The sequence below is a fragment of the Terrapene carolina genome, unplaced genomic scaffold (assembly GCF_002925995.2).
Source record: "Terrapene carolina triunguis isolate 2854851 unplaced genomic scaffold, T_m_triunguis-2.0 Scaffold85, whole genome shotgun sequence".
Classification (NCBI taxonomy): Eukaryota; Metazoa; Chordata; order Testudines; family Emydidae; genus Terrapene; species Terrapene triunguis.
In genome coordinates this window covers 9,748,171-9,775,559 of record NW_020664436.1, presented here as the reverse complement: position 1 = coordinate 9,775,559, position 27,389 = coordinate 9,748,171, and the positions used below count along the sequence as shown (strand labels likewise).

Below are 27,389 nucleotides of genomic sequence, written 5' to 3'. Positions count from 1 at the left end.
GTGAGGTGGTTGGGGATACTGGGGAGGTGGTTGGGGGTGGTGGGAGGTTTTGGGGTGGGGTGGCTGGGGATACTGGGGAGGTGGCTGGGGGTGGGAGGTTTTGGGGGGGATGGCTGGAGATACTGGGGGGGTGGGAGGTTTTGGGGTGGGGTGGTGGGGATACTGAGGGGATGGCTGGGGATGCTGGGAGGTTTTGGGGGTGGGGGCTGGTTGTGTAGGTAGTAATTGGGGATTGTAAACTCTTAAGATATGAAGCAAAGCAGAAGCCACTGAACATCAGACTGGCTTTATTTTTACCTGATTTTCAGACTCTGAGGGTTATAACTTCCAGATTTTCACAGTTGGAATTCTGCAAAAATGGCTTGTTTGTGGTAAAAATGGAAAATGTTGACCCCATGCTTTAGCCCTCCTCCCTCCCCCTTCAAAAATATGTCTGTAATTTTACCTAGAGAGACAAGGTGGGCAAGCTAATATCTTTTATTGCACCAACTTCTAATTCTAATTTAATTTTACGTAAGTGACACTTTTTGTAAATTTTTATTTCAGTGGGACTGCTCAGAGTAGTAAGTTAAGCACCTGCCTAAGTATTTGCAGGATCAAGACCCTGTAAAATACAAAAATATATTTAATTTATTAGAGCAATTTTCTAGGGAATTCAAGATTAAGATGGATACTCCTTTTGGTTTTATAGCGTATGCTCCAATAAAAAACATTGTCTTGTGAGCTTGAATGGCTAAAGAAATTTTGAGATTAGAAAATGTAGGTGTAACTGCCAGGTTAGGTGATCTACCAAATGGGTCATTTCCATGGTAATGGTGCAGAAAGTTCAGGAGATCTGAAAATTTTGCCTAAATTCACAAAATCCGAACAAAGACCATCAAGCGAGAACATTAACGGGAGCCTAAACTTGATTAAATAAAGAGTGAATTGCCTGATGCCTAGTTTTTCAGTGCCCTGGATGCCAATCCTGGCAGAAAAAATATGGACAAAGAAATTGTAATTCTCTGATGATGTTTAAAACCTCACAAAAGATACAGATTCGCCCATTTGTCATGTGATATTTATTCAGCCCAAGAAGTGTTTAAAACTAAAGAGGAGAACAGCTTCTTTGAATTGTAGACTGTATGGGCAACCATGGAAGAAAATTAAGCCAAAAATACCAAGTGTGGATATCGAGGAAAAAGAGGGTCAAGTTAAATCTAGATAAATGCATTATCAGAGCAACTGACGTAGTAGTCATTTTTTTGAAGTGTAACCCTGCTAAAGCAACAGTAATCCCCAAGGTGAGGCTGCCATAGAACTATGCTGAGCAAGAGACGAGATCAAGGATGATAACTGAAACATTCATTTCTACCCCCTGGTAATTCACAAAATATCAAATAATAAAACTGCTGTCAGTCCCTCAGTCTAGCAGTGGTTTTTTGGCACTTGTCCAGTACTGAATATAGCAAACCTGAACCAGTAAGTTTATCTCAGCCCAAAAACAGTCGTCTTATTTCATTTCAATTCATTTTAAAAAGGTAAAATGTGTAATAAAATATTTTCATTCGTTATAGGTAAGAGGATCTGAACAGGGTACACATATTAAACATGGAAGAAGAAGAAGATGACTATATGTCTGATTCTTTTATTAATGTGCAGTAAGTAGCTTGCCTAAGTACATCATACACATCTACATCCAGTAACAATACTGATCATTTTGGGGATTTAGTCATTGAGTTTTTCACTAGTGTTTATGAAGAGCCTGTCATCCCTGAATCAACCATTCTGTCAATTTCCAGGCATCTCATTAAGTGCCAAATCCTCTTTTCATTACTCACACAAGTCACAGGGAGATTTCACTGGGATGATTCAAATGAGTAAAGCAAGCAGTATTTTAGCCAAAATGAAAATTTAGGCCTAATTTTTCAAAAGTGGCTATTGATATTGGATGCCTCAATTTAAATATTGGATGCCATTTTAAAGGGTCTTGTTTTCAGAAGCTGGTTGCTCAGTACCTTCTGAAAATCAGGAGGACCCTTTAAGGTGTCTCAGGTTGGGCACCAAAAATTCGAGGCACCTCAGATCACTAATTACTTCAAAAAATTGGACCTCCCCCACTCTGTGTACTTTATTTTTGCATTTACCATGCCTCTCCTCCCAAATATAAATTATTTGTAGGTGGCTAAGGTGAAAAGTTGAGGAGCACTGTATTCCTTATAAGTCCTCACCAGTTCTGTTGTGGAGACATATGTCCAGGTGGAAATGGAAATGAGGCAAGATGGCTGCTAATGAAAGTCTTCTGGTAACTGCCATTTCCCAGCATCAACAAAGTAGCCTGAGATCCTAAACAAGAAAGAATCCATCTGAGCTGTATAGTAGTCTAGCAGGCAGGATAAATAACTCTTTCTAAGGATTCTTTCCTTAAGAACTAATCTTTTAAACTGGTTAGTTATAATATAGACAAGAGCATTTCTGTAAGGTGCAACCAAACACTTGCATTGAGCTGTATGGGATCCCCTTTGATATGTCACTTGCATTGCAGAGGAGGAGAGAATGGGAAAAAATAAGTTCTATATGAGATAGGAGAACATCCAGATGGAAACACCATTTTGACTGTGTTAAAAGTTTAAACATAGTCTCTATTTGCAATTATATTACAGGATAAGTAATACAATTATTGTCATTCTTAAAAGCCATTTAAAGGCTTATTCAAGTGAAGCATGTGTGTTTGCAAGATGTGGTAAAGCTACAAGAATTAGCATGGGGGGATTAAGCGGCAAGTTGTGTAGCTGAAACTACTTTTAACCCTTTTTTGATCTAATTGAGTGGATTTCAGGTTCTCCATTTAAATGTCTGACCTTCACCTGTAGGGAGATTGTTATGGAGGAAATAATTTAATTTCTTTTTTAAGGAAGTTTAATGCAGATTATATTTGACATTTTAGTCATACATCAGAAAAATCAAAGTTATGTTTTCCATGGACTAGAGCAGCCACCATTTTAGAACAAAGTTACTTGTTTTCATAGTGAAAAAAAAGACTATGGACCTATTTTCTTAAGGTTTTCACATATTTATAGTTCAAACAGCACAATGAATTGTATTCAAATTCCTTCCACAAACAAATAGTATGAATTAGAAGTTTTTGCCCAAAAGATAATTTTTAGTCCATTACAAGCAATTGAAAAATAGGGTATTAGAATGGAAGTGCAGTGATTCAAAGATATGGAGAAAGAGCTTAAGATTGTCAATGTAGGCCTCCCCAGTCTTAAAGTCACTCCCCATTCTCAAGTGGCAGCTATATATTTTCTCTGGAGTTTGGATCTTGACAAAAAGAAATTTGACCAAGAAATTTGGACCTTGACAAAAAAGAATTGATTACCCCTGCACTAGAGGTTGCTTATACAAAGCTGATTCTATATCCGCACTGTTTCATTGTAATGGATTATGCTGCCATTAAACATTTATTGCCTCTTAATTAAAAAAAAGACAATATTAATACTTATTTTTTCCCTTAGACAGGATGTCAGGCCAGGATTGCCAATGGTGAGGCATGTAAAAGAAGCTATTCAAAAAGAAGAAAAGCAGAAGGAAGCTAACCAGAAAAATAGACAAAAGAGCCTAAAAGAAGAGGAAAGAGAGAGACGTGACACTGTGTTGAAAAGTGCTTTAGGAAATGAAAACAAAGGCTTTGCTTTGCTCCAAAAGATGGGGTACAAAAGTGGGCAGGCCCTTGGCAAGAGTGGTAAGTTTGTTAACTTCTAGAATTTAGATGTGTGCCCATTTTTCAAAATGTGGGTTTAAAAGGGTACCTGTTACTAATACCGTTCCACCTTATCTCTGGATGAATTCAATGAATACCTCTATAAGAACTCCTGCCTGTTAGGGTAGTTCTTAACTGCCACCTTGGCATAGCAGAAGAAAGCACAGAAGGTGAGAGCAAGCCCTTAAAATCTCTGAAATAAAAAGGGTGAGGGATATGGGGGAATTGGAGAAGGAAGAAACAGTACTTGCTGCTAACTAAATGGTATTTCAAATATGGATGATGTTTTACAAAAATCTTACTATCTGTAGCAGGGCATAGCCTTTTGAATTTGGTGTTCCTTCCAAGCAAGTAACTTTTAAACATTAAAGAACCTATCTCCAATCTGCACAAATTTACAGCTTGATTCTGGAAAGGGATCTGTGCACACAGACGCTAAGTCCTTCTGCACGGAGCCCTAGTGAAGCAAAAATGTCACCTGGGATCTATCCAGAGTAAATCACTAGAGGATGAATAGATGTTGCACTCCATGAGTGAATAGTGAGGCTTAGTTAGTTAATGTTTGTAAAGTGTCTCAAGATTCTCATATGAAAGATGCTACAGAAGGGTGCAATGTATTATTAATTACTAATATGTTATACCTGTCAAATTAAGCTGTCCTTCTTTGGTGTATAGGGCAGCAGCCTGAATGCAGCACACAGCAACACTACAATTCAACAGAGAAAATAAGGAATGCCTGATCCACCGGTCCATTGTCAGTGCACCTTGATGCTTGATTTATCCATCTGTTAAAAAAAAATTACCATAAAAGCTAATTATTCAGTGGCAAAATCTTGTGTATACTTGGATAGGCTGTGTTTATGATTTGGGGAGAGACCTGACTTCATAAGCTGTCTGCCCTTTTTTCCTACAGGAGGCGGCATTGTTGAGCCTATTCCTCTGAACATTAAAACAGGTGTGTAATATTTACCTCTTTTAATTATCATAGAATCATAGAATATCAGGGTTGGAAGGGACCTCAGGAGGTCATCTAGTCCAACCCCCTGCTCAAAGCAGGACCAATTCCCAACTAAATCATCCCAGCCAGGGCTTTGTCAAGCCGGGCCTTAAAAACCTCCAAGGAAGGAGATTCCACCACCTCCCTAGGTAACGCATTCCAGTGCTTCACCACCCTCCTAGTGAAATAGTGTTTCCTAATATCCAACCTAGACCTCCCCCACTGCAACTTGAGACCATTGCTCCTTGTTCTGTCATCTGCCACCACTGAGAACAGCCGAGCTCCATCCTCTTTGGAACCCCCCTTCAGGTAGTAGAAAGCAGCTATCAAATCCCCCCTCATTCTTCTCTTCTGGAGACTAAACAATCCCAGTTCCCTCAGCCTCTCCTCATAAGTCATGTGCTCCAGACCCCTAATCATTTTTGTTGCCCTCCGCTGGACTCTTTCCAATTTTTCCACATCCTTGTAGTGCGGGGCCCAAAACTGGACACAATACTCCAGATGAGGCCTCACCAATGTCGAATAAAGGGGAACGATCACGTTCCTCGATCTGCTGGCAATGCCCCTACTTATACAGCCCAAAATGCCGTTAGACTTCTTGGCAACAAGAGCACACTGTTGACTCATATCCAGCTTCTCGTCCACTGTGACCCCTCGGTCCTTTTCTGCAGAACTGCTACCTAGCCATTCGGTCCCTAGTCTGTAGCAGTGCATAGGATTCTTCCGTCCTAAGTGCAGGACTCTGCACTTGTCCTTGTTGAACCTCATCAGGTTTTTTTTGGCCCAATCCTCTAATTTGTCTAAGTCCCTCTGTATCCGATCCCTACCCTCCAGTGTATCTACCACGCCTCCCAGTTTAGTGTCATCTGCAAACTTGCTGAGAGTGCAGTCCACACCATCCTCCAGATCATTAATAAAGATATTAAACAAAACCGGCCCCAGGACCGACCCTTGGGGCACTGCGCTTGAAACCGGCTGCCAACTAGACATGGAGCCATTGATCACTACCCGTTGAGCCCGACGATCTAGCCAGCTTTCTATCCACCTTACAGTCCATTCATCCAGCCCATACTTCTTTAACTTGGCGGCAAGAATACTGTGGGAGACCGTATCAAAAGCTTTGCTAAAGTCAAGGAATAACACAACACATCCACTGCTTTCCCCTCATTCACAGAGCCAGTTATCTCATCATAGAAGGCAATTAGGTTAGTCAGGCACGACTTCCCCTTGGTGAATCCATGCTGACTGTTCCTGATCACTTTCCTCTCCTCTAAGTGTTTCATAATTGATTCCTTGAGGACCTGCTCCATGATTTTTCCAGGGACTGAGGTGAGGCTGACTGGCCTGTAGTTCCCCGGATCCTCCTCCTTCCCTTTTTTAAAGATGGGCACTACATTAGCCTTTTTCCAGTCATCCGGGACCTCCCCCGATCGCCATGAGTTTTCAAAGATGATAGCCAATGGCTCCGCAATCACATCCGCCAACTCCTTTAGCACCCTCGGATGCAGCGCATCCGGCCCCATGGATTTGTGCTCATCCAGTTTTTCTAAATAGTCCCGAACCACTTCTTTCTCCACGGAGGGCTGGTCACCTCCTCCCCATACTGTGCTGCCCAGTCCAGCAGTCTGGGAGCTGACCTTGTTTGTGAAGACAGAGGCAAAAAAAGCATTGAGTACATTAGCTTTTTCCACATCCTCGGTCACTAGGTTGCCTCCCTCATTCAGTAAGGGGCCCACACTTTCCTTGACTTTCTTCTTGTTGCTAACATACCTGAAGAAACCCTTCTTGTTACTCTTAACATCTCTTGCTAGCTGCAACTCCAAGTGCGATTTGGCCTTCCTGATTTCACTCTTGTATGCCTGAGCAATATTTTTATACTCCTCCCTGGTCATTTGTCCAATCTTCGACTTCTTGTAAGCGTATTTTTTGCATTTAAGGTCAGCAAGGATTTCACTGTTAAGCCAAGCTGGTCGCCCGCCATATTTACTATTCTTTCTACACATCGGGATGGTTTGTTCCTGCAACCGCAATAAGGATTCTTTAAAATACAGCCAGCTCTCCTGGACCCCTTTGCCCTTCATGTTATTCTCCCAGGGGATCCTGCCCATCTGTTCCCTGAGGGAGTCAAAGTCTGCTTTTCTAAAGTCCAGGGTCCGTATTCTGCTGCTCTCCTTTCTTCCTTGTGTCAGGATCCTGAACTCGACCATATCATGGTCACTGCCTCCCAGGTTCCCATCCACTTTTGCTTCCCCTACTAATTCTTCCCTGTTTGTGAGCAGCAGGTCAAGAAAAGCTCTGCCCCTAGTTGGTTCCTCCAGCACTTGCACCAGGAAATTGTCCCCTACACTTTCCAAAAACTTCCTGGATTGTCTGTATTGCTCACCCAGCAGATATCAGGGTGATTAAAGTCTCCCAGGAGAACCAGGGCCTGCGATCTAACAACTTCTGTTAGTTGCCGGAAGAAAGCCTCGTCCACCTCATCCCCCTGGTCTGGTGGTCTATAGCAGACTCCGACCACGACATCACCCTTGTTGCTCACACTTCTCAACTTTATCCAGAGACTCTCAGGTTTTTCTGCAGTTTCATACCGGAGCTCTGAGCAGTCATACTCCTCTCTTACATACAACACAACTCCACCCCCTTTTCTGCCCTGCCTGTCCTTCCTGAACAGTTTATATCCATCCATGACAGTACAGTAATTGTTGGAGTTCACAGTCTCTCAGCTGCTAACAACAGTGTTTTGAACTTAAACAGGCAGAGGTGGGCTTGGTCATGAAGAATCACAAAAGCGGAAAGCAGAAGAAAGGCTAGAAAACTACAGAAGAAAGATTCATATGAAAAAACAAGCAGATGAAGATGCTGCAGATCAGTTTAGGTAAAACGATTTATTTTCATATGTTGTTGTAAACATTTTCAGGTAATGTAAAAAAGGATCCGGGTTTCACACTTATCTTAAAGTGGTACTGGCTGCCTCAAGTTTGACTATCATCAAAATGTCTTATCAATTCTGAATAACATTTGTGTGATGAGTGGGCTCTGGGGAGGGTAATTACCAACCATTTAAAAAGAAAAAATGATCTGACACACGAAAACTAAAATACATAAATTCCCTCTGCTGTGCCCCTTAATTACAATGGACATTAGCGATGCCAGGGGACAGACAAAATAATGTACCTATTGCCATTTGTTAGACGGTGCAACTTAAACAAGAAATCTGTTTTAAAAAGTATTTAAATGTAGCCTCCTCAGGGAAGACACATACGTACATATAAGTTTACAATGACGTTCTTAAGCTTCAGCACAGTCCTGTTTAGGATGGCCTTCTCTGATCCCGTCAGAGGACTGTATGCCTGTACAAAGGCATTACAAAGAGTTACAAATGTTGTGGGGAACCATGGTGTGTCTAAAATCTCAACTAGCTTTACATTACAATAAGTTCTTGCCTATAATGTGTGAATTTTTTATCTGCCTGTTGATTGTAGCTAGCTACTTTTTTATTGACAGAATGAGATTCAAAAGCAAACAAGAAGAACGTAAGATAGAAGGGGACCTTAGAAAAAGCCAGAGGGCCTGTCAGCAATTAGACACACAAAAGGTAAGGCTAATACGCTGCTTTGGGGTGGAAGGATGGTTTATAGTGTAGAGCAGGCTACAAATTCTTCAATCTTCATGTACAACAATATTATTTCACTTCTTAACAGTTTTGTATAATATTGGGTGTTATTGGACTGAAGTGGCAATGCTTGTCTCCCTGAGATGCCCTGTGTTACCCAGGGACCTTCTGGTGCCAACTGGCAGAGGGCACAGGGTGCATAAGGGTTATAGGGATCCCGTGGGTCTAGTATCTACATCCTAGTTCGCCAAAGGATGTCATGTAAGGTCTCTGCTGAAAGCCTGTGTCACACTGGTCATCATGATCATTATGAAATGTATGGATGGATAATATGTAAGGAGTTACGTACGTACGTGTGTGTGTGTGTGTATATATATAGAGCTGTGATCTAAGGTGTAACTGGCAAGCAGGGGTAGACTGTTCCTTTGGGAGCAGAGGATCTGGGAATTCTGTGAATGTCCAGTGGAACAGATGCTGGATACACCAAGCGTATCCTCAGAGGGCTTGGGGGTGGTGTGTGCCTATTGCTAACTTGCTAGTAGCCATCAAGAGCCTGTGTCCCATGGTCCAATAGAGCTCATATGGGACAGAAGTTACATCCTTGGGCTTAAAGGCAAGAAATACGTTCCACCTGAATTCATTTTGGTGTGTAAGCCTTTTAAGAACACTTCAGACATCAGCTAGAAGGCCTCTTCCGCCTTACTGATCATTTACTATTTATATGTCTCATGGTAGCTTGTGTCAGGCTATCAGATTGGTGGCGGTGTCTGGCTCAGAGGAGGCTGCTCACCTGCCATCCCAGACGAGGGAGGAGCTTCACAATGATGGGCATGTGCAGACTCAGGATTTTTAACTGCAAAATCATAAAAAGAGCCTTCTGAAAGTGGACATGGGCAATAAAGAGAACCAATGACAAAAGATACAATAATAGTTTGCTGTGCAGTCTTGAACTTTACCAGCATATCTGGCACGGAAGTTTATTTTAGCATCTCTTTAAATTTGTTTTTAAAAAGCAACAAACCCACAAATAGCCCTTGCTGTGGTCCAATGTGGTCTAAATTTGATCAGTTCTATTCTTGAAGCTTCAGTGTCTCAAGATCATAATTTATAACAAAGTTTATAAAGTGGTACTTGTCCCATTATAAACTGTGTTCATCAGGCATCTGCTGGAGAAACCTATAGAGACAGAGAGAACTTTGCTTGTAATTTTTTTTATTTTTAAGGATATTAAAGTTCCCAAGGAGATTTGGTACTGGACAGAACCTGAGCAAGAAGAAAAGGATCAAGAGGAGGAAGAAAAGGATGAATACAAAGGTTCAGACTTAAGTGTGAGTGCTGAAACATAAGTTAGTATGAAGCTGTCTTCATTTGTAAAACATGCATGTGTGTGTATATACACCTCTACCCCGATATAACGCGACCCGATATAACACGAATTCGGATATAACGCGGTAAAGCAGTGCTCTGGGGGGGCGGGGCTGCGCACTCCGGCGGATCAAAGCAAGTTCGATATAACGCGGTTTCACCTATAACGCGGTAAGATTTTTTGGCTCCCGAGGACAGCTTTATATCGGGATAGAGGTGTAGATCAAAGCTCTAATAAGTGGCCTCTCTTTCTGCCTCGCAAAGTGATTTTGCAATAATATTAGATGGAGTATAAAGCATGATTATACTGATTTGGAGTAAAAGAGCAAAATTAAATGATAACACTACCTCACCTTTGGGCCAAGATTTTCAAGAAAGTAATGATTTTGGGTGTCTTATTTTTAGGTACCCAATTTGACACTTGATGGGTCTAGTTTTCAGAAAATGCTGAGTAATTGCCTCTAAAAATCGGGGCCCTCCAATCCGTCACTTTTGAAAATCATGCCCTTTATGCCCAAGAACCCACTAGTGTTGTTATTCTAATGAACTCAGTCTGTGGCGGAGATGGGTGATAAAAAAAATCCCATCAGGAACATCATTCACTTGAAATAAGGTATTTTTAGTTGTTCAGTAGGGAAAATAAAGAACAGCCAACATCCTTTAACCAGCTAGCTCGCCATAGATCATTGGCGCACCACAGGCCACAATTTGGAGACTTCTGCTGTAGTATCAGTTACGGTGTACTAAGGTTTCCATGTTTTTGATTGCAGTATCGTGTGATCTTTCCTTAGTGAGCCCTTTTTAGCACCAGAACTATTGATTAGCAGGGAAGACAGTGCACCCCAGGGGCCCATCCCAGACTGTTCGATTGTGATTCCTACTCAAAGCTATAAAATATATTTCTCTGTATGTATATATGTAGGTATTAGAGAAATTACAAATCCTGACTGCCTATTTAAGAGAAGAGCATCTTTATTGTATCTGGTGTGGAACAGCATATGAGGGTAAGTGTTAAATCCATCTTGGATATAATTTTCCTTTGGTTATGTATTTGGAGCCATATCCTGCAATTCTTATTTATTCTTTATCCCAGCAAAATTCCCATGGAGGCCAGTCCCACTACTGTTATCCTTGAAAGTAACTTTTGTATATATTGACTGGATTCAGTCATTTCTCCTTTCTTGGGTTTCAGAACTAGTGAATGATCAATATTGGGCTCTGAATCAGTATTTTGTGGCCAAATTGGTAACATTCTCCTCTGAAACATCCCTCATCAGTCCCACATGTACCACCTTTCTATTTTATAAGAACTTCAAACTACAACACTATTTGGAATTAACTTAATCTGTTTGTACTGTTTCTCCATCACCTTTTTTCTGACTCCCCACCACTCTCTTTTTAAATAATATTTAGAAGATTATAGATCTTTTCTTCCCATATCTGAAATATTAACCTTCTTTTCCTTTATGCTGTAGAGGCTGCAGATTTATCTTCAAACTGCCCTGGAGATAGTTCAGCAGATCACGACTAAAATCTTTGTAATAAAAGGAACTCTGGAAAAATATTGTTGATTAACAGCAGTATTTTAAAATCTCTCCATGGGACATCAAGAATTCACACAAGTACTGCAGGTGGAAAGACATATTGAAAGGTTCAGAGCACACTTTTGAAAGCACAGAAGCAGTTGTAGATTTTAGATTTTTTTTAAAAGTGAAGCTAGTCATTGAACTCACTATTTAATAAGAACTACAAATTTACATATGTACTTAATGCTAAATAATTTAGGTGCAGGCAGGAGTTTTGCAGGTTTCTACCAAACTAAAAACTGCAATTCCAGTCTTGCACCTCAGAGGACTGGCAGCTAACTGCACCAAATTGTTATGGTTTATGATTTCTGTACACCAGTTGGAGGTACCTAGGTTCAGACTGCTAAATTTGTGTGTGTGTATATATGTGTGATTGTGGACAGATGGAGATTTGAAATGGACAGTACTTGACTTTGTAACCAACATTTTAAAGGCTTCCCTGGGGGAAAAACACTGCCCTTCCTTTCCCAGATAACATAAAGCATGGAATAGAGGATAATCACTTGACAGTGAATATTGGTTAAGTCTTTATAGTATACAGTGTTAGACAAGTCATTTAATATGCGTCCTTCAGTAGGATGTCTGATTTGAATCTTAAGTTTATTTTTTGTCAACATAATCAGCCAGATATGTGAACTCTGCTGGTTGAAAATGGTCTCACCTTGCACAAAGTATTTGGCTTCATCAATCTCTATTGCTTAATGTAAATATGGATGTTTGTATAGAAACTCTAAATTTCATTAATTTAGTGGGTATTTCTGAAGTGTTTTGTTCATAATTAAACAGCTTTTTGTAACTATCTTTTTGTCCAACTTGGTTCCATTCAGTCAATAGCTATTGAACAGTGGCAGCATTGTCCAGGAGCAGCAACTGCTAGTGGAAGTAAATCCATAACGATGACAGAAAAAGGAGCTGAACTAGAAGAATTAGCTTTTACTGTAAGGCAGGCAGCAGCTTGTGTTAGACACATCATAGAGTTGGACTGAGACAACCACCTACACATCAGTTGTGGTGAACAGAGACTTTACTGTCGTAAATCTTGAAGTTTAATGGGCAAGTGACAGAGGACCTCTTAGTTATTGCATGCCAGCTGCCAAGGAAAAACGTGCCAGTAAGAAGATGTAACACGTGGCACGTTCACGTCTCACAAGCACCCCCTTGGCTGAGTGCATGTGCCTGCACTTTCTCTGTTTGTGGTAGGTCTTCAGTGACTCAGCCCTCTGGTCAAGTCACACAGTCTGAATGTGAAACGCAAACAAACCCCTTCCAGGGAAACCAGTCTAACAGGGGCCTATCCCAGTATCCCATGGTTGGAATATCTCTGTAGCCCTCCCTGGACCCCATACCTGGTATGGGGGCTTTGCTGCTAGGGCTTTCTCCCTGGAGACTCTTCACCCTCTTAGGGCCTCCCTTGGCCCCATACAGTCTTCAGCCTGACCTCAGGGCTCCGTCTCAATCTCCCCAGCTTCTGTCAGCACTGCTCTGTCCAAGGTCCTGCAGCTCCCTCAGTCAGTTACACACCATCCATGCTCCTCCAGCTCCAGCAAGGAACTGAACTCACTCTGGCCCTGCAGCTTGTTTTATACCAGGGGTTCTCAAACTGGGGGTTGGGACCCCTCAGGGGGTCATGAGCTGTCAGCCTCCACCCCAGACCCCACTTTGTCTCCAGCATTTATAATGGTGTTAAATATATTAAAAAGTGTTTTTAATGTATAAGGGGGGGTCGCACTCAGAGGCTTGCTGTGTGAAAGGGGTCACCAGTACAAAAGTCTGAGAACCCCTGACTTATGCTGACTTGCTGGGTGTTGACACAGCCACTCTAGGCAGCTTGGAGGATCCTCTCCACTGCCCTTTTCTGGGACGGTGTGGCAGGGCACAAGACCTTCAGCAGATGGCTTCAAAGTGTCTGGCATACTCTGTCACAGATGAATATTACAGAACTTTCCCTGAGAGGAAAGGAAATCCAATTAGGTGGCTTTTCTCTGTGCTAGGATCTCACTGGCCTCTTGCGTCACTAGGAAAGAGGAATTAGTCCAAAACAGGAAGATGTCAAACATTTGTTTTAATGGGGAAGAAAGCACTTACATTCACCTCAAAAAAACTGAGCAAAGCTTACATTTATTCTCATTCATTACAGAAGAATCCACCACACGTTTAGAATTTATATACAACTGAACACTATCAGCAGGCCAGCACCAAATTTCCCTACTTCAGAGAGCACAAACTTAGGAAGACATCTGCTTTCCTGCAGTGGTTGGGGTTTTTTTAAGGCATACTATTCATTCTAATAGAAAGCCAGATAATGCTAATACTTGATCAGTATAAGAACAAAAATTATGAATTTATTCACTGTTTCTAAGAATCAGAATAGCTATCTACAAACATAATATTGTAAATTTGGGCCCTATTTTTGCAATGGGCTCTGTGTAGGTGGACCAATGGGTCCCTACATAGGCACAAGGATGTCAGCAGGCAGATCCCTGCTCAATGCAAGACTGGGGCCTTATTTCTAAGAACAGCTTTTAAAGAACGGTTATGCTACCCTTTGGCACTGATATGTTGTAGTGATGAAAGCATTAAAAATGCCTATGACAGCCTGATTCCTACCTCCAACTGCTCTTTATAAGCACAGCCAGGACTTTTATATTAAAACATGCCCCCCAAAAATCTAACTATGCAACCAAATGTTAAAGACCCAACTGAACCCCTTGATCTTATAGAGGATGGGAGAGTGAAGCTGCAGAGCCAAGGGAAAGGCTCAGAAATTGGGCACCTCTAGGACAGGGTTGGTAGCCTGGGGGAAGAGAGAAAAAGATTGGGAGTGCAGGGAGGAGATGGTATTTACTGGGCTCGCTCTCCCGCTCTCCACAACTTATTGGAGATTGTTTCCTTGCTCTGAAGGTCCCTTGGCCTCTTATTGATAGCACCCTCCACAACCACTTGGTCTGTGGCACCTGCCTCACCACAACTCATATCCATGCAGAGGTGCTGGAACTAGGAGTGCTGGGGGTGCTGCAGCACCCCCTGGCTTGAAGTGGTTTCCATCATATACAGAGTTTACAGTTTGGTTCAATGGCTCTTAGCACCCCCACTATACAAACTGTTCCAGCATCCCTGTCTCCATGTGGTATATATATATATAAAATGGGGGAGTGAGGGGCTGTCACTGACTCTTCTCCTGGGAAGTGGACAGAGATTGAAGACCACATCATTATTATGAGGCTACTACTGAGGGAACATTGTGGAGCCCAAGCAATCGACACAGCTGACTTGGGTAGGACGCGGATTTACATTTCAGAGACAAATCCCAATCTTCAAAAGACCAAAAACAGATCTTATCTGTTAACTCAGTATTCAAACTGTGGAGGTGTGGAGGAACATTTGGGAGAGGGGGAGAAGGCAAGTGGCAGAGCTTGAGGAGGAAGTCCCATCTCTACCCCGACTTGCCTCTTTTTGTCTGGGTTTGGGGGCTACAACCAAAAATTGTAACTCAAAGGGAGGGCTCAGCTCAAAAAGTTTGAAAACTGCTGTGTTAACTCATTGTGACACCTGGTTTCTATAAAGTGAATCATTAAACTGAGCTTTAATTCTCAAAGGGACACATTCTTTAAGAGCCTAAATAGTTTTAAATTCTTCATTGTTTGAAACACCCTCATTGTATTAGCATTATTTATACAGCACCAGCAATTTGCTAATAATTTAACATTCAGATATAAAGACAAAAAAAAACAAAAGCTTGCAATCTTCAAATATGTATAACATTTCTAATGCTTTCTTACCAAATTTTGTCATTTTCCATTTGGCAAACATTAACTTGTCCGGTGTTTTTAAGTGGAGTGAAATTTATTATACTAATGTAATAAACAACTTAAAAGGTGCTTTAACAGATATTTTGGTCAAGATATTTTGATCCATGTGCCAGCAACAAGCATATTAGCTATTGCTAATTATATGTAGATACCAATCGGCCAGAAAAGAGCACACAGCACAGACCTTGTCTAGAGAAGACTCCAGCTATTTTCCCCACAGTGTTAGACAGTAATAAAGACACATGAACCTTCTCTACACGAGAGGCTATATATTCACAAAGGGGACTTTTAGGTGCCCTGCCTCTTAGTGGAATTCACTGTCCTGAGTTAGGCACCCAGGCTTTCTGTACAATGCATGGGGAGAGTTAGAATGGGATTCACAAATGCCAGCCCACTGAGCCTACTAGATAGCTTAGGTGGAAATGCTGTGGAGAGTGATGTGGTCTTTGCCAGGGATTCTCAACCTTTTTCTTTCTGACACCGCCACAACATGCTATAAAAACTCCACAGCCCACTTGTGCCACAATAACTGGTTTTCTGCATATAAAAACCAGAGCTGGCATTAGGGGATAGCAAGCAGGGCAGTTGCCTGGAGCCCCATACCCCACGTGGTGGGCTCCAGGCCCCATGCTTCAACCCCATGTGATGGGGCTTCAGCTTTCTGTCCTGGGCCCCAGCGAGTCTAACACTGGCCCTGCTTGGTGAACCCCCTGAAAGCTGTCTGTGGCCTCCCAGGGGCTTAAGGGAGTTGAGAGCCTAAGTCCCAACTAGAGGAAGACACCTACCTCCACTTCAGATTCACACCTTTCTCCTGGAGTTAGACACCTAAGCCAGGTTAGTCATTTTTCATGAAAAACCACAAAGGAGGATTACCCCATAGCACAGCAGTTAGAGCCCTCACACAGGATGTGGGAGATCTGGGTTCAAATCTCTACACTGCCTGATGTGAAGAAGGGACTTGAACTTGGGTTTCCTACCTCTCAGCAGGCTGACCTAACCACTAGAGTCACTCACACTCTTTCTCCGGCCCCATGAATATTTCATTATTTACTATAAAGTGGAGCAGCTGCAACAAGAGATTGAAACCAGTGGTTTGGATACTCTCATGGGAGGTGGAAGGACCCAGCAGAATAGAGATTTGACCCCAGGTTTCCCACATCCTGGGTGAGCATATCCAGCCACAAAAAGTTGGGACCCTCTGGGACTTCACCAGTAGAAACTCAGTCACCTTGGGACTTTAGGGGCCTACAGGGTTAGATGGCAGCTGAGCAATGATTTTGTGAGTGCAAGTGGTGCCTAAATGTTGGACTTAGGTGCCTAACTGCTATACTAGGCACCCAAGTCCCTCTTGTGAACCTAGCCCTAGCACTTCCACCCATACAGCCAGAAGTGGCAATTTTTCCTAAAATTTCCTACTGTAAAATACCCACAATATTTCTAGGTGACATAAAAATAAATGGTTATTGCTGGGAGAGAGCAAAAGATTTAAAACAGCAGGCGGCAGCAAACCTAAGAATAAAAGGTCAAAACCTGCCTTCTTCCTACTTATGGAAATAAGAGGCCCTCTGCACCGGACCTGCTGACGTTCTGTTGTACAGCAGGGGCAGACTGTAGACAGACCTCTCCACCCCAGGAAGTACCATGGTGGTTCCCTCCACAGCAGTCCATGACTGCTGATCCACCTATAAAACACGACACCCACCACCTGCCCACAGGTGAGAAAGGACAGGGGCACAAGGCTTCAGACTATGGGGTGTAAGTAGAAATTTATACTGATGCTCTGGATCACAAGAAGAGGCTTTCATTCCCCCAATCCCTGCAGAGATCCCCATGTAAAGCCTGGTTTTGTAAAGGACAATAGGATTGAACCTAAGATTCCAAATACATTTGTCACATTTCAGCAATTTTAAGGGGGGGGGGTGTCAAATTCTGGACCGAAACAGAGCTTATGTTGTTCCTTTAGAGATAGGGTGCCTAACATGTATGTGCGTTCTTTGGGTTCTTTTTAGCAACAAGCTTCAAAAGCTTCAATACATCAGATGCTGAAGGTCTCTTTGCAACGTCTTTTGAGAGCAATTGCTCAATTATGTATTTCTGTAAAACAAACAAACAAACAAACAAACAAGGTACAGTATATATTAGAGGAAATAAAATACTGAACATGAATAATGAGGAAATAGATGAAATAATGTGTTATACTGTACCTCTAATGGAAAGTTCTTGCTGAACTCCTCTGGAAGTACACATTCTCTTATTTTGCGCCACTCCTAAAAATGACACCAAATAATTTTTTTAGTATGGTATTTCCACTGACTGCATTTTGAAGCCCTGTGATTGAACCACACAAAGCATGAAAACAAAATAATCAGAAAACGTAGTGACAGGTAGAGAGCGAGTCTTCAAAAGACAGCATTTGTCAAAGGAAGTATCTGAAAGCTTTCCATTTGGCTGTAAGGTGTTTTTAAAAGTGTTCTGTAGAGCTTTGAGTTTGTTGGCTTTTTCACCTCCATGAAGACCTGCTTCTGCCTTATTTTTGTCAAATCCCTGGTTCTCACTGTCAATTAAAAAGAAATAGTAGTTCTGCACCCCAATCTCCATGGAAAAATCTACAGGAGAGGACTTAAACTCTGGCCCTGCTGGCATCACTGCTACTTGTGAGACAAGCAGATGCAAATAGCATTCCCCACCCCCACCCACCCACACACCATGAATGCCATTAAAAAAGGTGTTTTTGAATTTTTCTAAGTCACTTTTAAATAATCAGTGCTAAGTCACAATGACTTGACATTTTTAAACCCAGGTGCCTAAAATTAGGCTCCTAAATACATATTTAGGTACATAAATAGAAGTGGCCTAATTTTCAAAGATGCTGAGCAACCCTCACTCTAAATTAAGTCAATAACAGTGGCAGGTGCTCTGCACCTTTGAAAAATCAGACCACTTCTAGTTAGGTGTTCATATATGGATTTAAGAACTTAATTTCAGGCATAGTTTTCAGGTTTGAAAATTTTAGCTATGCTCCCTGCCCCCAAAAGCTTGTAATTGAAGACAAGACAGGACCGAGGAAGGTGACCAGCATTGGGAAGGCAGGGGAAAGAGGACAAGCATTACAGCAAAAAGGATAAAGGTAGTATCAGAGGTCTAATTTTAAAAAATTATGCTGAAGGCAGAGAAACCTCTGTTTTGATCATCAGACATATGCCTTTTGACCAAGAGTACAAAGCAGGGTGTGTAGGTTACTAGCTGTAGAGTGCTTCAGTCCCATGCAGGTAAATGTGATATATATTTTACAGGACAGAAGTATAGTTTGTAGTTAGGCACTTGTTAGTGTCACTAGGCATAGCTACCAGGTAACTCAGGGGAGTGGAAGGCCATAAGTGCCGATGAAACTCCTTTGCTCTGGGTCAAAGTGAACCACAGTGACTCCATCTTGTGAGCTTTCACCTACTTCTATGCTAACTGCTTACATGCTGAAGCAGGCTGAAGCAGAAATGTAATGGTCAGCTTTTCTAGCAGACAGCTACCACACTAGCAAAACTTTTAGTGATAATGCGGAGGAAGAGGGGGAGGAAAAGACTGCATACGCATAAATCTACAAGGTCGAAGATAAGCATACGGACGGGAATCTTTCTAATTGTAACTGCTTGAGGAGGGAGGGGTAGGAGGGGTAAGAGGGAGTAACAGAACAAAGGCTTGCACAGAAACAGCTTGGAATATAAAAGGGGACACTTGCTTATATTTGCTGCGCTTGATTTGAGACATGCTGGTCTCCTAGTGCCTATTCAGAGCTCTTGAATAAAGTTGGTTTGCTTCTCCACACCTGGTGTGATTATTGGCGTGAAGCACACCGGGCAACGAACCTCGCTGTTGCCCTCCTCGGGCCCTTTGGCCGGCAACATACTGGACTGGGACCTAGTTCCAGATTCAATTTCTGTCTCTGCCACAGACTTACTGTGTGGCTTTGGGCAAGGCCCCAATCCTGAAAAGACTGAAACACATGTGTGTAAGTTTATGCACCTGAGTAATACCATACACTTCAGTAAGACTACTCATGTGCATAAAGTAGAGCTGGTAAAAAAGGTTTTCTGATGCAAAATGTCTTTTTAATTAAAAAAAAAAAAGCAAAAAAAAATTGCAGCAATTTTTAATTGATTTTAAAAATCATTTTTTTAAACAAAATGAAAATTTGTTTCAAATAAAAAATTGTTTCATTTTTGAACAAGTGTTTTTTTGCGGGGGGTTCTCTCTTACCTTCTCTTTTTTCTCCCCTCCCTTATTCTTGCCCTTTTGGAGGATAAAGGGAGAGAAAAGATAGTGAAAACTAAGCAAAACACGCAAATTCTAACATTTGCTTGGTTTTTGAACGTTGAAAAATATTCAGTTTGACAAAAGCAACGTGTTTTTTTCCATAGAAAAAAATTTTAAAGGTTTTTTTTTTAATTTCCCATTTTAAAAAAAATATGTACCCTTTACAACCAAGTCTTAGCATAAAGTTACACACGTGGTTAAGTATTTGGAGGATCAGGGTCTTAATCTCGCTGTACTTCAGTTGCACAGCTGTAAAATAACACAGTATTTCTTTACCTTACAGGGTTTTTGTGAGGATAAATGAGACACTCGGATACCATAGTGCTGAGGGCCACATAAGTATCTCAACTGATATCTCTCTCTCTCTCTCTTCCCCTCTCTGACGGAGATTAAATTTGTTGTACTAGACAGCAGAGCTGTCTGACATACTAGATAGCAGATGTAGCCAATGATTTTAGTTTGTTGTTCATTTATTGTGTGATGTTATGATTAATCAACATCATATATATTCATTGTATGTTAATTAGAGTTAATTTGTAAGATTATAGAAGTAGAAGATTGATCAGTATTTAGAGGAATCGTATTGGGTAAAAGTAAGTAGGGCTGAAATGCAAGGCCTATAGGCTGAGGCCTGTAAGATTTTAGCTTACCCATACTAGGCCATCAAGTTAAGAAATGCTGATATAACTAAGTGACCGAAGAATAACCCAATGCCCTAAGATTACGGGAAAAGATGTGCCAGTGGGTGATATTGCAAAACAATAACAGTAAAAGTAATTTTTTGCTTACAAGATACCCGGTAATCACGTTTTGCTAACACATGCCCTAACCGCAGTGTGCATGATGTGCAGAAATGCTAATGAGGTTAGTTAGAATTACATTATAAAAGAGGGTGCCTAGCTTAGGAAAGTTGAGCTCCCTATGGGAAACTCCAGCAGGAACCATCCCTCTACTAATAATCCATGAAAGACCTATGAGATCCTAACACTTGTTAAGGATGTGAGTAGAACTATATTTGTAACTTGTGCATAGGTTCGGAAAGAATTTCTATATGCTTGGGTATTCATAACTTTCACTGAAACTTTAATAAAACTTGTAAAACAGACTAGATTTTGTACTTGTGAATGTCTGTGTGGTCACTACCCTTGGTCTTTATGTATTCCTAGAGACTCTAAATCTGAAGCAAGTAGCAAAGGTGACTTTCACTCTGTTAAGACTGAAACTGTAGCTGCCAGAGCTGAACCCACGGTGGTGTAATACCACATTACAAATTCACTTTAAATAAAATGAAAGGCTACACAGAGGTGACAAACAGATAGCACCAAAACACATTGACAAGTGAATGGTGCTAGGGTAATTTTTGTTTTAAACGGTGGGGGACAGCTTTTATTAACAAAAGCAATATGCATACGTGGGTCTCACTGAAATGAATTTTCAGGAAGGACAAGAATGAAGAGAGGATGAACACCTGGTGTACTGGTATAAGGAAGGTATTCCAGACATAAGGGGGAATAAGGAACACTACAAGTAATACGTCAAATCATATTTTGCCTTATGTAGTTTTCTTCTGACCTATTTTTCATTAATAATTTAAGATTACTTACCTTAAATTTTTCAGTGTCAGTGGAAAATATCCAAAGAATTTCAAAGAGAATTAATCCTAGTGCAAATATATCCACTTCCTGTCCATATTTGTCTCCAGCCTGTGGTGATTACAATAAAAATAGCATATACCAGACATGCCTTTTAGGTCTAAAAATGTATTGTAATTTAAGTGTTTTCATACAGTCCAAGCTAAAATCCCTATGACGTCAATGAGAGTTTTGCCTTAGAACTGAATGATTGGGACCACCAGGCCCTCATACAAGTCCTTAAATCTCTGTGCCAAAGATGCCCCATCTGTGAAATAGGGATAATATTTACTGTTAAGTGAAATGAAATATACAGACTTTAAAGCGTCCATAGTCCCACATACGTAGGATAAGTAATTGATTCCCCCTTACAGATAGAGAATCAGATACAGAGATTCTAAGGCCAAGATTTTCAATAATGGATGCCTAAAGTTACCCAAATTCACATTTAGGTACCTAAATTAGTGGCCTGGTTTTCAAAATTGCTGATCACCCACAGCTCCCACTGACTTCAAACTTTGTAATGTAAGACAGTATTGATGAGATAGGATCACCTCATTTCACAACTGATTTATGCAATTTGCTTCAGATTTTCCAGTTAAAAAAAAAAAAAATCTATCCTGGTTTAGGATCACACCTGGAAAATTTTAGGCAACTGGTTTAGTACTGGAGAAATTAGGACAGGGATGGCTAAATCTGGACTTAAATGCAAGGATAACTATGGAGACACTTGTGTCTCCTGATGTCTTACTATTAAATCTGCAGTAACGGTTACCTGTTCTGGGCTCATATATGATCTTGTTCCTTTTTCTGTTGTCCGTAGGTCATCTGTCATTGAAGTTACAAGTCCAAAGTCACCTATTTTTATTTTATCTTCACTAGATATGAATATGTTGAGGGGCTAAAAAGGACAATTAAAAGAATGTCTCAGTTTCACGTTACAAACTTTTAGCACCAGGAAAAAAATCAGTCGTAGGGTACTTCAGTGGAAGAGTTGCTAAACATTCAAGGAAATGAATAGGAGTTATGTATCAACATAAAAACTGTTAATTTAACAATGAGATTTTAAACACACTAGTCAAAATCTGAAATCATGACTGATACAATAGCTAATTGTTCTCATTGGTGCATACAGTTAAGTACTACTGTGTTATTCTATAGCAGTGGTTTTCAAACTTTTTTTCTGGTGACCCAGTTGAAGAAAATTGTTGATGCCCATGTCCCAACGGAGCTGGGGACGAGGGGTTTAGGATGTGGAGGGGGCTCTGGGCTGGGGTAGGGGGTTGGAGTGTGGGAGGGGGTCAAGGCTCTGGGCTGGGGATGAGGGGTTTGCGGTGCAGGAAGGGGCTCTGGGTTTGGGGGGGGTCTCAGGGCCGGGGCAGGGGGTTGGTGTGCAGGAGGGGGTCAGGGCTCTGGGTTGGGGGTGCAGGCTCTGGGGTGGGGCTGGGGATGAGGGGTTTGGGGTGCAGGAAGGGGCTCCAGGTTTGGGGGGGGGCTCAGGGCTGGGGCAGGGGTTTGGGGTGTGGGCTTACCTCCGGCGACTCCTGGTCAGTGGCACAGCTGGGGTGCACAGGAAGGCTTCCCGCCTGTCCTGGCACCGCGGACCGCGCTGCACCCCGGAAGCGGCCAGCAGCAGGTCCGGCTCCTAGGCAGAGGCGCGCAATTGGCTCCACGTGGCTCTCGCCCGCAGGCACCGCCCCCACCCAAGCTCCCATTGGCAGGAACTGGCCAATGGGAGTGCAGAGCCAGTGCTTGGGGCGGGGACAGCATGCAGAGCCCCGTGGTCCCCCTGCCTAAAAGCCGGAGCCACTGCTGGCCGCTTCCGGGGCACAGCACAGTGTTGGAACAGGTAGGCACTAGCCTGCCTTAGCTGGGCAGCACTGCCAATAGGACTTTTAACGTCCTGGTCAGCGGTGCTGACCAGAGCCACTAGGGTCCCTGGGTGCTGAAGGCGGCGATCCAGTGCCTTACATGCCGCGACCCAGTACTGGGTCGTGACCCGAACTTTGAAAAACACTGTTCTATAGGGCATTAACTTCAGTACACTAAAATATATGATGTGTTATATGTGATTTATTAAAACTGATTTATTAAAACTGATTTTGAACTCAAACTTGAAACTTAATATATACCTAGTATACAGCATTTCACATTCAAAAGCACTTTGTGGTTTTATACCCAATCTTACACACACTGACAGACCCTTATGCTCACATGGAGTCCTACTGAAAATAAAATAATGGTTCAACATTTTCTGATCCTCCAAACACTTATTCATACATCTGTCCATCCACACAATAATAATCTGTTCTGCTTACCTTGAGGTCTCTGTGAATAAACCCTTTAGAATGAATATATTCCACTCCTGTCACTATTTGTCTAAATTTGATGAGAGACTCAGTCTGGTAATTTTCCTTCCCTCTCTTTTCATTAATCCAGCCCTCCAGTGTTCCTTTCTCACAGAATTCCATTTGGATAAAAAGGCAATCACATAGCAAATCTGGCCTCGAACTGTAAGAGTAAAATGAAATCACAGTATTAAAAACAGCACTACACAATTGTTCCTAAGCAGTTGGCTCAATGGTTTGCTGGTTTCCAACCTTCCATTTGGCTGCAGGCCCCCACAATCGTGGCCAAAAGTCCCTAATTTTTTAGGACCACTACGGGTAGGCTTGGAGCTCCCAGTGACGGCACTGGAGTCAATCCTAGCTCCCAAACAGCCAGCTGCCTGCCACCGAAGCCTGTTCTACACAGTTAGGCTGATATAAGGCAATTTACCTTGACCTAATTATGCCAGTGTACACACTACAGCTTTGTCCCGCCAATGTAAGTGCCCTACTACACTGACATAACAACTCCATCTCCACAAGAGGCATAGCACTTATGTCGGTGTAGTTAGGGCAACGCAGTGTCTGCGTAGACACTGCATTACTTACATCGGCTGTTGGCTGTCTTGTCAATTTCACAGCTCCATGCTGGAGCCCCCAGCTCCCTGCTCCCCAGCCAGGCTGTGCCCAGAGGCTCCCCACTCCGGGAGCTGAGAAGCCTGGGGCGGCTGCCCCCCAGCTCCCAGCAGGGAGCTGAGAGCCAGGAGGGGGGACAGAGGGGCTCCCAGCAGGGAGCTACGCAGAGCTTAGATACTTGGCCCTCAGCCCCCGACAATGCCCCTCTTCAGTCGGTGGAAGCACTGCTAGTGAGGACATGCACCACAGACAGAAGGAGGGTAGTGTGGACAGTAATTACTGCAGTGGCTATAAGTCGAGCTAACATAGGTCGACTTAGGGCTGTAGTGTAGACATGCTCTGAGTCAGCTCTTCTGCTGAGCAGCCAGTAGGCTCTCTGGACACAAGGTGGGGCAGAACAATAGCATGGGACAGGGCACGATCTAGTGAGTGAAACAAACAGGTTTGAGAACAAATAACTCCTGCATTTTAATCCCAGTGCAAATACCATCTCCCTCACTTGCTGAAGATCCTGCTACTGATTTGGCTTCAATGTAAGACATCATTCCAAATTAGGCCTAAATGTCAGTGTACATATCTGCAACACAAACTGTTCACCAAAAAAGTGGCAATTCATCAACCAAAAGGAGATATACATATACATGTATGTCTTTCATTAAGCATGCTGCCTGATGTTAAATATTTTTCATGTTCTTTCTTCTTTTATTAGCTGGAAAAAATATAAAAGTGTAGGGATCTGTAATTCACTCATTTTTTTGCCACATAAATCTGCAATAGGGAAAAAATAATCTGATTATTCCAGTTAAAGAACCATTGATTACACTACAGAATTCATTTTTATTTACCTTGAAAGGCTTGAACTGTTCTCAAAATTGAGATAGTCTTTCCCAGTCCAAGAGGTGTAATACCGTATGATGTTTTCATGCTCAAGCTCTGCTAGTGCTTGTACTTCACGCTGTACTTTACTAAATAAACAAAGAAAAATTCTCATTACACAACACTGAAGAACTGATACTTCTTAATAAAATGAACAATAAGATTAATTGATGACAGGATATCAAGCAGCAGTAGTAATCTTCAGGATTAAGTATCTCTATTTTGAATTATTTTAAAAGTCAATATTATTGTTTAATTTTGAAAGAGAAGCTGAAAATTATGTCTACTAGCTGTGTTTCGTTTGCCAGGCTGTTCTTGTGTTTTGCCTATTGTCTGCTCTATTATCCTGAGCACTCAAGTGTTTGAACCTTGCTCAAAATGTTTGAAATGAGAAAAAAAAACCCACACACACACACACACACACACTAAACTCAGATTCTTGTACTTAATACCTTATCTAGTCATAAGAACACAACAGATAAGCAAAGCATAGAGTTGATGCGATCATGGAGAAATTAAGCATCCAAAGACCCTGATCCTGCAAACACTACAGCATATAACTTTTAATTTGCAAGTAGTCCCTCTGTATACACTGAGCTCAGCAAGACTATTCATATGCAAAATTATTTGCAGAGTTGGGGCCTACCTTGATTATTGTAGGGTTGTCCAATGAATTAATTTCAACCTCAGATGGGGCCCAAATGTAACCCTTTATTTGAGGAACATATAGGGCTTACGTTCAAAGTGTTAAATTTACTTCTCAGGAGTGCAATGTGAATGAAAATAAGAAATATCCTGAAGAACACTTAGTAATACAATATACTCATTAAAATAGGACACCAAAGCAATTTAGACTAAAGATTGCTCTGAAACTGTTGTAAATAACATGGAGGAGGATATCCTTAAAACGATTTGTTAAAGAGACACTTACAACTTGTTTTTTAATTGATTTAAAATAAATATTACTTGGCATTTTATCAGAAATTAGAATGTCCCGAAAAGTTTTTTTATGCTCCCCTGATGATGTTTATAATGGTCTTTTTAGCAAGTGACACAATGACAAAGAAACAATTATACTGGTTTTATAAAGAGTGTTGCCAAAAGCACAAAGAAAAAATAGGGAGGGCTGATTTCTCCCACCCAGTGTATATAGTCATCTGAATTGCTACTGGTTAGTACAGGGAGTTCAAACATTTTCAGACACAAATGTGGTTTTCAAAGTGACTCTGTCCCTTTAAATGTTCTATAAATCTGTTAGTCTGCTGCTAACAAGTTTTATAAAAGCAGTAATCACCATTCATAGACAATCTACTAAGTGTTTTGCAGGTTCATAGATTCCCAGGCCCTAAGAGAACACTGTGATAATCTAGTTTGACCTCCTATATAACACTGGCCACAGAACTTCCCCAAAATAATTCCTCTTTGAACAAAATCACAGCTTTTGGAAAAAGAACAAGGAGTCTGGTGGCACCTTAAAGACTAACAGATTTATTTGGGCATCCGAAGAAGTGAGGTTTTTACCCACGAAAGCTTATGCCCAAATAAATCTGTTAGTCTTTAAGGTGCCACCAGACTCCTTGTTGTTTTTGTAGATACAGACTAACACAGCTACCCCCTGATACTTGAGCTTTTGGAAAAAACATCAAATCTTGATTTAAAGATTACCAGTGACTTAGAATCCACCACAGCCCTTGGTAAATAGTTCCAATGGTAAATTGTTCTTCACTATTAAAAATTTACACTTTGTTTCCAGTCTGAATTTGTCTAGTTTCAACATTTGACCATTGGATCTTGTTATATCTTTGTCTGCTAGACTGAAGAGCCCTTTATTGGGAACAGAAATTTGTCATGTAGCTCTTTGAGTCTATAACTATAGGGCAGTGGTTCCCAAACTTGTTCCACCGCTTGTGCAGGGAAAGCCCCTGGCGGGCCAGGCCGGTTTGTGTACTTGCCGAGTCCGCAGGTTCAGCCGATTGTGGCTCCCAGTGGCCGCAGTTCGCTGATCCTTTATTTGTTGCTAGCTACTAATTCTGTTGTGAAAATTGATATTAATAAACATACAAGTATCTCTTTTCACAGCAGACTTACTCAGCCCTGGCAAGCCTGGGGACAAATTAAGCCATGGATGGAAGAGGGGGAGTCAGGGGAGGCAGCATGGGGCTGGAGCCTGAATCCCCACAGCCAGAGCCCCGTGGCCGAGGCCTGGAGATGGAGCCTGAAGCCGTGCAAACGGAGCCTGCTGCCCCACCACACCAGGGCTGAAGCCCAAAGCCTGAGCCCCATAGTCTCTTGGAAGGGGGGGAAACTCACTAACTGCCTGCTCCTCCAGTGTTGTGCCCCAGGTGTCTCCAGGAGGGGCAGAGCCCAACCCCTGCTGGCAGCCCCAGCAACCAACGCCAAGGCAGTGCATCTTGGAGCAACAGGGAGGGGTAGGGACTGCTACTCCCCCCCTACACACACACACACACACACACACACACACACACACACACACACACA

At 42.0% G+C, this 27,389-nt stretch overlaps 2 protein-coding genes across 6 annotated transcripts in view; one reads left to right on the top strand and one right to left on the bottom strand.

Annotated features, from left to right (window-relative positions):
* Positions 1-241: 241 nt before the first annotated feature.
* GPATCH11 (G-patch domain containing 11) lies at positions 242-12,102 on the top strand. Of its 3 annotated transcripts, none has more exons than XM_026649626.2 (9): positions 242-371; positions 1,557-1,640; positions 3,498-3,724; positions 4,656-4,697; positions 7,494-7,614; positions 8,244-8,334; positions 9,576-9,680; positions 10,640-10,721; positions 11,193-12,102. In XM_026649626.2, exons 2-9 carry the CDS (start codon positions 1,591-1,593, stop codon positions 11,246-11,248), a joined length of 774 nt encoding a protein of 257 aa, XP_026505411.1. In that variant the 5' UTR covers positions 242-371; positions 1,557-1,590; the 3' UTR covers positions 11,249-12,102. The 3 variants fall into 3 exon arrangements, with proteins under 3 accessions (XP_026505411.1, XP_026505410.1, XP_026505412.1); XM_026649625.2 differs by having other exon boundaries at positions 242-513; XM_026649627.2 differs by lacking the exon at positions 242-371 and adding an exon at positions 580-1,461.
* Positions 12,103-16,780: 4,678 nt separating this feature from the next.
* Positions 16,781-27,389, bottom strand: part of EIF2AK2 (eukaryotic translation initiation factor 2 alpha kinase 2) — a 35,781-nt gene continuing 25,172 nt past the window's right edge. For 2 of the 3 annotated variants that reach the window (XM_026649621.2, XM_026649622.2), the window contains exons 11-17: positions 24,860-24,979; positions 23,370-23,562; positions 21,827-21,952; positions 21,025-21,123; positions 19,364-19,396; positions 17,317-17,379; positions 16,781-17,206 (exon numbers count right to left, since the gene is read on the bottom strand). In XM_026649621.2, the coding sequence (XP_026505406.1) occupies positions 17,087-17,206; positions 17,317-17,379; positions 19,364-19,396; positions 21,025-21,123; positions 21,827-21,952; positions 23,370-23,562; positions 24,860-24,979 (754 nt within the window). In that variant the 3' untranslated portion in view covers positions 16,781-17,086. The remainder of the gene's footprint in view (positions 17,207-17,316; positions 17,380-19,363; positions 19,397-21,024; positions 21,124-21,826; positions 21,953-23,369; positions 23,563-24,859; positions 24,980-27,389) is intronic. The other variant, XM_026649620.2, reaches the window with a different exon arrangement.

Bases quoted from the DNA above. Each gene is read 5' to 3' on its own strand.
- GPATCH11 (XM_026649626.2), top strand. From the start codon at position 1,591: ATGGAAGAAGAAGAAGATGACTATATGTCTGATTCTTTTATTAATGTG. The intron at 4,698-7,493 runs GTGTGTAATATT...GAACTTAAACAG, and splicing joins TCCTCTGAACATTAAAACAG to GCAGAGGTGGGCTTGGTCAT. The intron at 8,335-9,575 runs GTAAGGCTAATA...TTTATTTTTAAG, and splicing joins AGCAATTAGACACACAAAAG to GATATTAAAGTTCCCAAGGA.